Source organism: Halyomorpha halys, unplaced genomic scaffold (assembly GCF_000696795.3).
Source record: "Halyomorpha halys isolate HHAL.00 unplaced genomic scaffold, Hhal_1.1 Scaffold677.1, whole genome shotgun sequence".
In the NCBI taxonomy this organism is placed as follows: Eukaryota; Metazoa; Arthropoda; class Insecta; order Hemiptera; family Pentatomidae; genus Halyomorpha; species Halyomorpha halys.
This window is the reverse complement of record NW_027104651.1, coordinates 322,776-337,177: the sequence shown is the minus strand read 5'-3', so window position 1 is coordinate 337,177 and position 14,402 is coordinate 322,776. Positions and strand designations below refer to the sequence as shown.

Below are 14,402 nucleotides of genomic sequence, written 5' to 3'. Positions count from 1 at the left end.
TTAATAACAGAAGTATCAAAAATATTGAACATCATAAAATTTCTCACATATTGTGTGAGATACCTCCTTTGTGGTTAAATTATAACAGATTAATTTTATTTAAAATTATCTTTTCCTTAAGAAATTTTAAAAATAATTACTGAACATCAGTTTCTTATATTCACTTTCTCCAACAGTAATGTTAATGTTTCAGAAATCATCACTATAGGAACATTTTCTCACCCTTGTTTATAATTATTGTTCCACTTGGTGGAATGTAAAAGATTTAAATGACAATTTGAAACCCATTAGGCACTAAGATATTTTAAAACTGCCCGTTTGTAGTACTGAACAAAATGGCGGATAGTACAATAGAGACCTATAAAGCCCGGTTTTTTAAAGGTATTGTTACATCCCTATTGAAGAAAACTATATTAGTAGACCAATGTATGAATATTTACATTAAATTAGTTATTAATAAAATTAGTTAAACAGAATTTGAATTTATACCTAAATTATTTCTGTATTCAAATTTCACAAAAGTTATATATATATACTAGCGGTATTATACATAATGTTGCAATTTTAATCCATATAGCAAGGAAAGATTCTAAGTATTATTTGTTTCCTCACTACTGAAGGTATTCATGCAGAAAATGAGACAAAAAAAAAAACCCATGTTCTCAGAATCGAAAGAAAATTTTTACCCACATTTTACGTTTTAGATGCTAAGGAACATACATGGTTTCGAATTTGTCTATAGTTAGATGTGTGTTAAACCATAATTGATCGAATCAAATTTTCAGGGATTTTTCGAATTGGTCCTTTATCGATTTTGTCAGACTCGGTCCATAACTTTCGCTTACGCATGCTTGAACATATTATTTTCGGCATACATTTATTTCGAAAATAGATTGTCTAATTTGGCCCAAATTTGGAGGGAAGTTTGGGAATAGTGTGAAAATTGTTCAGTACTTATTTGATCAAATTCCATCAATTGCTTTCGCTTAACTCATACATTTTATATGTTTTTAAGTTATCTAACTTATGTAAGTTTTAAAATAAATAATTCTACATATGAGGAGAAGATGGTTGGGAGATGCGGTCAGAATATAACACAAATAAGTTGAAATAACTTATGTAATTGTGCCAACGTTCCGGCTAGAATTTCTACCCTTCATAGGGGCTGCTAGCAGGAAATCTGACAGCCAAGTCAATAATAATTAATTCTACATTTATATATATCTACCTATGTTAAATAAATTAAAAATCTAAACAGAACATGTTTTTGATAGAGCCGCCATTTTGTTGAACTTCACATATATAAAACGAGTATGGAGAAACGAATTTTTTTCAACTGAGTATATATAATTGTTATTTACATTGATTGTTTTCGTCTTTATTATTAAAATAAATCTTCATCCTTTTAGAATTTCTGATCATGTACGCGAATCGATAAAGAAACAGAAATTTGTTTCGATAAAATATAACTATAGTTAAGAGTGCCTTTAAATAGCTTAGAATGGTGAGATGAAATCTCTTCAACGAGATTTTAAAATATTAAGCTAAAATTAATTGATTATACCATCTTCTTTCTACAAGTATTATTACATTGATTCCCGAACTCCCGTCCGAACAAAACCAGTAATATTCCTTATTTTCTACTTAAGAAGTAAAACAATAATTCATCCAAGATTTTATTATAAATCCAAACAAAATAATTTGATCTGGCCGTTCAACGCGCATGATCTAAATGTAACAGAATCTGGGGTCGCCATGTCGATTTCCATGCCGGAACCATGACAGGTAAATAATTACGTCATTATAATATTCATTTATATTCTGTAGGATTCATCGGTTTTAGTCTTAAAAATGTTGAGGATCCTTCATCAGTATTATAAAAACTCAGATTGATGACAGCCATCCTGATTTTTTTATAATTTAAGTATTATTTTGATTCTAAGCTTTACATCACTGTCAATTTTGATTGACTGTTTAAAATTTTGTTGACATTAAAAAATAAGATTTTTACTGTTGGTACTTTTTTTAAGAAATACTACTCAGATAACCATTCATCTCAATTTTGTCCTTTATTTTTTTTATACTAATTAGATATTATATTGTTATAACTGCTAATAGCTTTATAAATTTACACAGTGTGTAAATCACCTTGTTTCATTATCCTATTGACTAAATTAAAATTGTAATGAGGTTTAAATGTGATAATATTGATTATATTTATTTTTTAATGTTGATTGTTCTATATTATTTCTCTATCGTTTGTTTTTGTCACCAGTTTATAATAATATTGTGAGTAGTCCAAACATCCCCTATTCGAACTATTTTTCTGGTTTCTAAATAGGCCGAAAACTAAGAATATCACTGAAAAGAACTGTTTATTTTGGTATCCTGAGATTAACAGGCTCCGAAACCCGTGACGTGACAGTTGATCATGCATTTAAAATTTTAAAAAATAAATATATGTCCATGGAACCCCAGTAAGGTTCCTAATATCGCTCTCCTTTCTTTCTATTATCTACTACCAGAGACATGTTTCATGATGAAAGCCTATAGTATTAGTACGTAAATATAAGTACACAAACTATAAAGTACAAGCACTAATAAATTTTGTTACATGATAGGGACGACTATTAGTAATATTACATGAGTTTAAAAAGTAACAAATTATCTAGCAACATTGTACCAAATACAAACTACAAGATTAATAGTATTAGTTTGTACTTCATTATGGAACAGGTCCCTGGTTAAATTAGGAGCAACTGTTAAAAGGACTTTCCTTCTGTCCGAGAATCACTTAATATAATACACATATATTTCCTGCACTCAACAATTTCTGTTTTACAATATTTGTTGTTCCATTGGAAGCTCGAGGTACACATGACCCACTTTTGACCACTAAAATCTTTGCACAGATAACGTCAATGGAGTCACAGTTGTCACTTCCCCTCATCGATATAATCCGCTAAATCGTATAAATACTCACTCCTATAAGAGTTCCAGACTTTTTGCTTTGTTTCTCTTTTTTATTCTCTTCCCCTTAGTGTTGAAGACTGGTTTCCTCTTTTTTTTTATTTACAGAAAGCTAGTTATGATCCCATTCAACGGAAAGTTATACCGGGAATAGGAATGCAACACTAAGTTTTTGTATAGAATTATAGAAGTTCCAAATATACATTGATAAAATCAACGTAGTAGGTTGTATTACGAACGCAATACAATAATGCTAATAACGAAGTTTATAATGCATTAAAAAAATAATAGCATCTCTGGATTCTCCGTTCGCTGCACTTTCAAATGGTGTATGAAAAATTAGAATACTGGGGATCTATCTGTTCAATCATTAGATTGTTTGGAGCCACAAAGTATGTGCAGAGCAGCTAAAACAACACCAGGTGCCATAATATTTTTTCATTAGTAATAAGAACTTTTCCGCCAGATTCCACCGAGTAGAAGCCTAGAAATACAAAGCTATTGCGTTTTAACATTAATGGCTCTGCTTTTGGAAACACGTGTTGGCAGTATTAACTTCGCGGACTATATTTGGTACAAACCTATTATCACTATAGTTTTAATTTGTTTTCTGTTTGTTATATTTATTTCATGTACACATTATTAATAAATCTTATAGTGTCTTACTTATCTATCTTGTTTCATGTTCAATGTTACTATTATTTTTGTTTTTTAGGATGATATTTAATAATTATAATATTATTAGTTACTTTTTTACTTGGGTATTGTGATTATGAAATTATTTTTATTTATTTGTTAACTAAGAATATTATATATTGTTAATATAATCATGAATTTTGTTTGTATTTGTGACTAAGGGGTTATCGTGCTCTGAAACGAGATTATTGATTGATTCTTAGGTCTTCACGCATGCGTCCTATCTAGCTTCGGGGAGAGATCTCAATCGCGTTGAAAAAAACCAGGTGGTTGTACCGTGATGTTGACCGTAAATTAAATTCATAAACATTTAGGTATAACCTTTTTTAAATTCTTTTATTACTTTATTTGTCATACCTCGTGTGATTTAATTGATTATGAAAAAAAATAATGTCTTTCAAAGAATAAATATATTTCTGATTCTCGACGTGTTGTTTTGCTACAAAGGCATTGCTATCTACATTGCTGCTCAACTACTAGCTTACTCAGTTATCTAATGTAATCCATTGCAGCTGCTGCTTAGAGTTGTAGAGATCGATACTAGAGTTGAATTACTCTAAACTAGAGATTCTCGCCATGGTCAAAGTGGTTTAATGGCCTTGCCCATTTGCTCGCCCCTTTTTTTGGTACAAAAATAAAATTAAATATTTTATGTTATCCTTTGACTTGTATATTTGCAAATGTACAAAAATATTTAGTTATTTTGTCTAGCAAAATACATTTTTATTAGATCTTTGAATATTGCATGACTTTTTATTTTTTTGGCATCCTTAATGAAAGTTATACTCCTCCTTTCCTCTTTGGAAATCGATGTTTTAATCCTAAATCAAAATGCTAGACACCATTGGGTTCAACCTGCCAGAAAGATCAAGGTACCCATATTATAGCTAGAAGAACTCTGCAAAGTGATGTAGAACTGATATCTAGAAAGTTAAAAATAAAAAAGACTCCAGTTGGCTCTCTATTTTTAGTATTATGTTGTCGTAGACATTACGTCTACAGAAACATAAGGAAAAACTTGGTCCAAAACGTTACAGCGGAAATCACCTTCAATACTCAGAAGCCGTGACCGCGTTTCACAGTCGCTCACAATTTCTCGTGTTGTGGTTTCGTGGTGATTCAACAACTGAGAAAGGATATGGTGAAGAGAGTTGCTCGAAATCCACCGATTGGAAAATAAAGATAAAGTAAATTAAGTTACTGTTTTTTCTAATGATCTTTGTAGATACTCTTAATTTAATTTGCTATATATTTTCATTGGGGTTTAAAATTTACTTTATTTAATAACATTTTTTTTTTAATAGGGACCATTAGATGTATCAATGTCTATTAGAACTCAAATTGAAGTTATTTGAATGCTCCATATAGTAATTCCTAATGATTTTCACCCCAGGTATAGCAGTTTTAATGATGTTTACCTTAAGATTTCACAATATGTTGATTTTTTTATGATTTGGAAAATAAAATTGTTGGATTTTGAAAAGCTGTTTCTCGGAAGCAATGTCAGGAAATTTTCTGTAGCAATTCCAAAACTTGTTCTCTGTGGTTTTTTTAGCCCATTAATAAGGACTTAACAGCTCTGTAATTAAAGAACAAACAAAATTTTATATTTTTCCAAGCTTATACCTATACGACGCCTTCACAAAATTTTAATAAAATCTGAAGGTTCCAATGTGTGTTGAGTTAAGTGGAATGGCCCAGATGATTTTATTTATTTATTTTTTTTTTTTTTTTGTGGTACCTTTAAATATATAGACCACAAGATGAAAAAATTCGATTTTTTTTCTGTTATGAAATGTACTTCCTAATATAGTTCCAAACTTACTTTTCAAGAACATAGACTGTAATTGTTGTATAGTCTTAATAAGAATTCAATCATATTCTAACAAAAATGTTTATTAAAAAATTAATATATTTTTCTTCAGTAATTCAGTTGCCCTTACTTTTTTATCCTGGCGGCTTTATTGTGGAATATGTTATTTTTTATCTCTTCTTCAAGGACATAATTGTTTAAAATAAATGAAACTTTGTGCAAAAAATATTTCACGTTTTCCTTCATGGTCTCCAGAACTAACTTAGATTTGATTGGAGAAGTTTGTGGTGCGGTGTGGGTGCGGTCAGCAAAGAACAACATAAAAACGAAACCATATTTATTTATTTTAAGGCATAAAATAAATAAATATGGTTCTTTTTAGGCATAAAATAAATAAATATGGTTTTGTTTATTTATGTTGTTCTTTGCTGACCGCACCCCCCGACAAACTTCTCCAATCATTAATCTACGGTCAACTATCTACACCTCATAACTTAGATTTGATTGAAATAAGTACTATGTACCTAAATTCCTTATTCAACTTCCAATAATTATATAGGCATTTTAAGCGTTTATGTATATATAAATTTTTAAAAATCTCTATGTCAAGGATATCTCTGTGGTTGATGAAAAATTAGTCCCTATGACAATCCCCCGTCAGAAAGTTCTGCAGTTCTCCCTTGTGAGGTTTGCAAGATTCGGTTAATTTTTCCAGAACTACGGTAGTGTTTTTAAATTTAAAGAAACTGTATAAAGTTGATCAATTGTGTTCATAAATTCTACTGATGTTCTGATACAAAAAGAAACTTTCGGTTTAACGTCAGATTTTTTAATATTACTATTTAAGATTATTAATTATACTAGAAGTATTGAGACCGAACTTGCAAGTGTTTTTTTTGTTTAGACAATACCTTTTTATTTTCATTTACCTATATTAATACGATCGTACAAAATTACAATCCGTCAAGTTTTCGACAGAAATACAAGATTTGGGGTCCTCTAAGCCCAAACACCCAACTCTCTCAAAATGTTCTCTGTGTGTGCGTTTTTGTGTGAAGAGCCTATGTCAAAAACGAAAAGTAAGATGAAACTGAAATTACATATTTGAGGAGAGTATATTCCTGGGATGGAACAGCAACTTTTTCGATAAAATTGACTGACCGGAAGTGTCACTTAAGAGAATCGATTTTTCACATCTGTTCCATTTTCTTAAAAACTGTTTTAACGATTTTGATTAAACCAGTTATGTCAGTGTACAATTAAATGGTGTTTAATATCAGATAGGTCTTACTCTCCCTGAAATAGTCTGACAGTGCTTAAATGACGAATTTTATTAATCTTTATATAAAATGCCTTTTAATTTTTTTTTATATGAAAAAAATAAACGGTCCTCGTTGTTATTAATAATAAACAATAGATGAATACAAAATAGTAAAAAAATTTACGAACAACTTAAGGAAAAAAATAGAAATATCCGATTCGTACCTGAATAGCTCAGACTTCCTGATTTTTCTCAGTTGCATCATAGCTTCGGTATCTTTTGTTAAGCTGTTGTATTTTTAATAGGAATTTCTTATCAAAATTTATATTCATCATTCCTACCTGAGAAACCTTACTGTACGAATTTTTATAATTTTTTTTTTTAACACCGAAACCAAAAGTTTAGGTGTCCCACTTTGCTGTGATATTTTACATAAAATAGCTATTTTATTAGTTTTAATTGATTAATAAATCAAGTAAAATACCAAGTTTCCTCAAAATTTACACATTATCGAACTCCAAACGTCCTTGCGATGCACCTTACTTATCTAATCTCTAGATAACTTTCTTTAAAAAAGAGTAAAATAAAACATCATAAATAGTTCCTCACCAGAATCCATCAGGAAGATGTTTCGAAAATAAGGGAAAAAAACATTTGTTGTAATATTTTTCGTTATGTTGCGCTTTTATTGCATAAACCATTGTAGTAATAAAAATAATAATAAAAATCCGGCAAAGTTAGAAACTGTTTTAATTCATGTATTCTGCCTGTAATAAGAAGGAACTAACTTAACTTCTGTCTCTGTGGTGAGCTTTATGCGGTATTTCCAAAATGACTTCGCAATGTCCTTTTTTACTATTTTTAAATAACTCAAAATTAATATTTTATAAACTTTAGAATATTAAATCCTGCGATGCATCACTGCCATAAAATTTTTTAAATTTTTAAATTGATAGATTTATTTATTGATAGATATTACAATCTGTCACACAGTTGTGGGCAATAGGTAATATTGATGAATGATCTCATACATACTAAAAAAAAAAAAAAAAAAAAAAAAAAAAAAAAAAAAAAAAAAAAAAAAAAAAAATAAAAATAAAAAAAACACTCTTAAAATATATACAAACAAAAGAATAGACAAGATGAACATAATCGCCATAAAATTAGAATTCGATCAAAAGATGTTTTCTAAACGATGGTTAAGTAAGTGCTTGATTTTTTCCATTTTGTTAACTTTGCTTTTCAGTCGTAATCTTACGATCAATCTTTTAGTTAATGAAAAACTATCTCACAAATTATTAAATATACAGATGTTTATTAGCACTTAAATTAAAGCTAGTTGAATGTACTATAAAGTAGTTTATGATAATTTTTTTCTTAAGAGTAAGTTATTTTTTATATAATATATGTATAGATGATTGATCGTATAATTTCAAATATGAAGAAGGTGGTCAGGGTTGCGGTCAAAAATATTTTACAACTATTTATTATCCGACGTTTCGCCCTACTTTGAAGGACTTCATCAGAGCTGTTTAAGATGATAGCTTTACAGACTTTTTAATTTAGCCCTACAGAATTTTATTCAGAAGTCTGTAAAGCTATCATCTTGACACACCCCTGATGAAGCCCTACAAAGTAGGGCGAAACGTCGGATAATAAATAGTTGTACTCTATTTTGGTCCTTTTTGACCGCTACTCTTACCATCTTCTACATATTTTTTATATACTGTTTTAATAAAATAAGTGTTTGAGAATATGTTAATGATAAGTTCTGTTTTCTGTTTTTAATTTGACGGAATAAGGTTCTAGTTGGATATAAAAACTTTCAGAGACAAGCCTTTTGTCATGAATTCGAACTGTGGCAACTATAAAAGTTTTATCAAAATCATAGGAGTGATTTAAAGATAAAGGATGTTCTAAAAGTTATTAAAACGTTCTTCCGTCAATTTAAAAACCGACCATAATCCTCAGACATATTTTTTGACTAACCAAATGTTTTGTCCGAACAACTAGATACCAACATTTTGGCAAATATGAAAACTACTACTTCTAGGAAGATAAATTTTATATATTACTTTTTATTACATTCAATAAGCTTTAATTTGATTGCTAATAAACAACCGTACGTACAATAATTGCTGTTATTATAGTGTTTCCAAAATTAATTCACTATTTCAAAAAATAAAAGTCATTGTTCTGTTATTAAATGTTGCTTTTTATTTTATTACAGATTTAATAATGAGTTTTTTTATTGTTTACTTACACTTTACTTTGTTTACTGCGTAAGATCTCATTTTGAAAAAGGTAGGTTTTATATAGGTAGGTGCACTTGAGCAAATTAAAATAAATAAATAAAGACTATTAGAAAGATAGAAGATCATCTGCAACTATTATTCTTTACATTTTTGTGATAAGATTGATCGTAAGGCTGCGACTGAAGAGCAAAGTTTACAAAATGGAAAAAAGTCAATAATTTGAAAAATTAGGCACTTACTTGACCTTCGTTTTGAAAACAACCCTTGATCGAATTCTTATGTTTTGGTTGCCATTCGACGCAGAATTTTAATGCTTTAAAGTTTATAAGTCATATTTTCAATAAAGTGTTTAGCTTTTGAGTTATTTTAAACATAGTAAAAACGTCAGAAAATTTTTATGTATTTTATGAGTGCCGCTTAAAGTTCGCCACAGAAATCGGGGCTAACTTAGTTTCTTGTCATTAGAGGAAGAATACATCGATTAAAAAAGTTTCAAGCTTTACACGAATTTTTCCCAACTAGAATCCTTATTTTACTTGACTATAGGGAAATTGTAACATTTCAATATGAGAGCTTTGTTTGAAACTGCCATCACGGGTTTAGATAGCGCTGTCTATAATGAAATATTCCCTTTCGTGTAGTCCTTCCCTTGTCTGCAAATATCGTCCCTGTTTCCACTGATATCTCTGTTTGAATCAGGTCATTTTTTTTAATTAGCGGAAAAAATCGTTCCTTGATTTTGCGGTTGTCATTTACTTTATTCGGACATTTCTCTTTTAAGTAGTATTCTCCGTCTGCCCTACAATGTTGATAGTTGTTACTTACGTTTTAAAAAATATTGTACGATGTATTCATATTAAGTAATAGCCGTTTCACTTAAAAACTTACGGTAGCTATGCATTGTTAGTACTTGGTCCAAATTAAATTTTAAACTGGTTTTGGATTTTTCGCTTCCGTAAGTAGTGAAATGAAAAATCTTTCTTTATTCTAGGACACTTAGTCCCCTGACAATAACAATATGGACAATTTGAACAACATATTTGGATAAGTTATGCTGAGCGATGGGAGAAACCGCTCTTTCAAAGAGAGGGCTAATTTATTGAAAAGTTAAAACTGTTCTCAGCTGAACAGCGCTTCCATAGTGGGTTTTTATCTCTTGAGCGAGGTAATGCACTGATAGGCGAAAAGGTTTTGTATTTTAATTTTGTCATGTTTTGTAGATCTTAGCTACCGACTTTCCTGGTATACGGTTGAGAAACAGACAAAATTATCATAAAAAGGCTATACTTCCATATCACCTTAAGCATCTAGGAACCCGTTTTGATTATTGAATAACGGTTTTGGTGTGTTCTGAGTCGTTATTTTTCATCAATTTAGGCAAAGTAGACAAAAATAAAGTGCAAAATTAAAAAATAAAGAAGCTGTTCTATATTGTTTGTGAATGTCCCACGGATTTGTGGGTCGGGTTAGGTGTGGGGGGAATAATAGGGTAGGGGTATTAACGTATATTTCATCAGTTTTCGTTTGTATTCCGAAAATTAAGCAATTTGGTGAAAAATGTATTCGTGTATAATTGAAGTATATTAAATTTGCTACCAAAGTGGTTTTATGACTTTTTCCTTCTAAACCATGTGCTATAGATGGAACAAGTATTAGTACATTTGAGTTAGACACCTTACAATAACGTTAAAAAATAAAACAGTAACCTGTTTTAATTTTTTTTTAGTGTCATCATACATTACGTGCTTCATGGCAGAGGGTTTAGAAAGAAGGGAGAGTGAGGTGGGTGTGGTACAAACTGTATGTTTTATAAGTATTTTGCTCATAGCTCGTAAGTTATTGGGTTTTATTCAAAATTAAGCAACATTCTATTTCCTACAAATGTGGTCGAATAACCTTTTTTTCTAAACAATCATCCCTCAATATTTCAGAAACTACATCATTTATGGAGAAAAAAAGTCTTACGACTACTTTTGTAGGATATTTAATGTCCTTGAATTTGTTATAACGGAAACCCAACCATTTTCGCGATATAAGAAAAAAATCTGACGACACACGGTTTTTATTACATCCACTCCCTTCTCCATTCCAAACCCATAAGACTTTGAAGTACGTTATACACTGGTATCACTAAACAATATAAATTAGCCTACTGTCTTATTTTTGAATATTAGGATTAGTTGTCTAATTTAATTGTACTAATATTTTTCCTCCATATCCTCATGGTATAAAGAAAAAAGTTAGTGATATTACCACTTTTGTAGGAAAATTAATTTATTTTAATTTTGTATAAAATTTATTCATAAAACCCAATAATTTGCAATATATGAATTGTAAACCTATAAAACCATGGTGTTTACCTGATCTACTCCCCCTCCATCTTCCCCAAATCCAATGCCCAAATCTAGAGACTTAAACACACCTAAAATATTGGTGGTGCTAAACTATATAAAAAATAAGTCACTTTTTTGAATGTTAGTGTTAAGTGTCTAATTGGATTGGACTATATAAATATTGAAGTATTAAAAAATTTAACTCTCAAGACTTATTCAATACAAACAAAGAATTAACATTCTAATACCTAGTAAAGTAAATGAGTAAATTAATGTTTGTTAGAAGTGAAATGGATATTGACTTATTTAACATTTATGGGTATTTATGACTTATCAGCTTGTAAAGATGGATATTCAAAATAATTTTACAAACCAATTATTGACATGTATACATATTGTCCCTTTCTCAATCCAAGTTTTAGAAGAGGGGTTCCATTAGTTACTTATCAGACAATGCTGATTATTTCATTTAAAATCTGTTTGTTGATTGCTCTTAATAAACAAGATAATAAGTTTTAAAAAAATCTTCACTATTATACTGGGGATATATTTAATACTAATAACCTGGTTACATTGATGGTTTAAGTCATACAGGCACGATTGTTGCTTGCAACAAATTAGTTCTTAATTATCTAGTTGTTGTAGCCCAGATGATATTGTACTATAGGGTTTTAATTATTAGTAAAAAAAATAAATAAAAATAAAACGGTGGCCAAAAATCTGAAGACCTAAAATTTTTGCTAATTTTCACTTAGTACTCATTAACTTTAAAGCTATCTTCTGAACGATAAAAATTAATAAAACCTTTTTAAAGTAATATGTAATTTAGCACACTAAGATTTTTCTAGACTTTCAGTATGTTAAAATATACTTATCACCTATTCTTTCCTTATATCTCCTCTTCTACTACGGCCATTACAACAGAGATATTCCATCTCCTTTATCCTCTCTGTGTCCTGAGCCTTGCATCGCATTGCATTATATCATATCAAAAGAAAAGTGACTCAATTAAAAAATGCAATGTTTGAGAAAAATCAACTTAAAAATATAAAGCTTATAGTGAAATAGTAGAAAGCTATTTGTAAATTATTTCTTATAACATTATAGAAATATTTTACTGCTCTTCCTCCAGTTGAAAGGTTGAAATATAAACAAATGTTTTATAATGTTGATAATCTTCATTTAATTTATTTATCATTATCATTTTTTAGAAACACTCAAGAAAGAAAATGAGACAGAAGAAGAGGAAGAAAAAGCTAGTTTCTTAAAAATAGAGAGTGTTCAAACACTTACAAGTGCCAGTGTACACTCTATTTCGGACTCTGATAGCCAAGACAGTATTATTAGAAGAAAAGATAATCGCAATAGTCCAGCGATTATTTCAGATTCAGAAGAAGAAGAAGAGCGAGATGGTAAAAATATCTATTGTTATAAAATGTCCTCATGTATATCAGACAATTTTAATTTTTTAAAGAAATATATTTGATTATTGTTTTAAAATAACTACTTTTTCAGAGCCTACAAAAAAGTATTCAAGAATTAAGACTATGAATTCTGGTCACTCCAAGAGAAAACCTGTTAAAAATATTGTTAGTGAAAAAAGTGAAAATGGAATTAAACGTAAAGCCTCAACGTTCGAGGAGAAAAAGGAAAAGAAGAAAGGTATTTAGAATGGTTTTGTCTCTGTTGTACTTTCAAATTAGACTAATTCATATGATTTTGGCTTATTATAGAAGCAGTAGACTGTCGATAATTTCCTGTGGTATTTCCTCAAATACATAAAACTTGCGTCATGTGTAATTAAGTAGCATATTATCAACTAAATGTCTCTTCATTGAAGTGTGTGTCATACATTATGTTTTCATTTGTTTGAATTAGTGCATTGCTGCCTATTATACTTATTTTCATTTAATCAAACTATATTACACATTGTCATATTAAATAAGCCATTAAATGCTTTGATCAAAGAAAAAGAAAATTTTTTTTTTAAAAAAGGAAAATGTATATCTAGTAAAATAATAAACTTATTGTTTTCTGTTTGCCTTTAAATAATTTGTTTTTTATCAATTAATTTCATTTTGAAATAATAATTAATTCAATTTTGCAAAATTATGTTTATTTTTTCTTATAAATTTTCCAAAGTTCCATTGGATTTGAATTATCGAGAGTCTACCATAAATAAGTTACTGGTGTGGTTTCCTTTTGGCTCTCTTAAATTAGTGTCATTTGTAGGTGATTATTTTCATATAATGGTGGTACTTATCTTTATTGGTTTCTTGATATTATTTTTGTATTTAAAATTTGATTATCTTTATAACATTTATTTGGGTGGAGGTTACTATGAAGTGAATTAGTAGTAGATAAAGGTTTGTTTTTATTCTTTTTATTTTATTTACCTTTCATTTTGTTTGCATTATTATAAAGTAAGTTTTAATTTTTTAACAAGTTTTCAGAAGTTATTGTCTTTGGCTTAATAGCCCAGAAACTTGCCTTTTATTATAATTTATTTAATGGACTACAAAATAATATTCCATATTAAGATCAAATAATCTTTTTTTTGTTTAATTATTATAAATACCTAATAATAATTTTACATGTAATAAAAATAAATCTAACAAAAATAGAATACATAATTAATTCATTATAATAATATTTGAATGCCCATGGTTGGGCTTGCGTTTTAGCTCAAATTTTCTCATAACTGTGATATCATTAAAGATATCTCTGATTTCAGCTCCTTTTCAATCACAAAACGAGGTTGAGACTTTGTTTTTAAACCAACAACTGCAGAAAAGACAGTTACACATAAGCAAGATGCTACAAATGGCAATAAAATGTCTAAAGCTTTGTTTGTTAAATTAGAAAAATCTTTCTTCCACACAAGAAATACATTTTGACGGTGTTCCTCTCATCATAAGGTCCTCATGTGTTAGTTACTCTTGATTATCCTATTCTGAGACAGGTCATTACCACATCTTCTCTTCTATTATGTTATTTGTAGGTTTTTCAACTAAAGACTACAGATGGTTTAATAATTTTAAGTTTATTGTCCAAAAACCTTTGTTAAAACCAAA

At 29.2% G+C, this 14,402-nt stretch overlaps 1 protein-coding gene across 2 annotated transcripts in view; it reads left to right on the top strand.

The window, feature by feature from the left end:
- Positions 1-14,402, top strand: part of Etl1 (SWI/SNF-related, matrix-associated actin-dependent regulator of chromatin, subfamily a, containing DEAD/H box 1) — a 32,428-nt gene that overhangs the window by 1,203 nt on the left and 16,823 nt on the right. For both annotated transcript variants that reach the window (XM_014427873.3, XM_014427872.3), the window contains exons 3-4: positions 12,540-12,740; positions 12,844-12,990. In XM_014427873.3, coding sequence (XP_014283359.1) covers positions 12,540-12,740; positions 12,844-12,990 — 348 coding nt within the window. The remainder of the gene's footprint in view (positions 1-12,539; positions 12,741-12,843; positions 12,991-14,402) is intronic.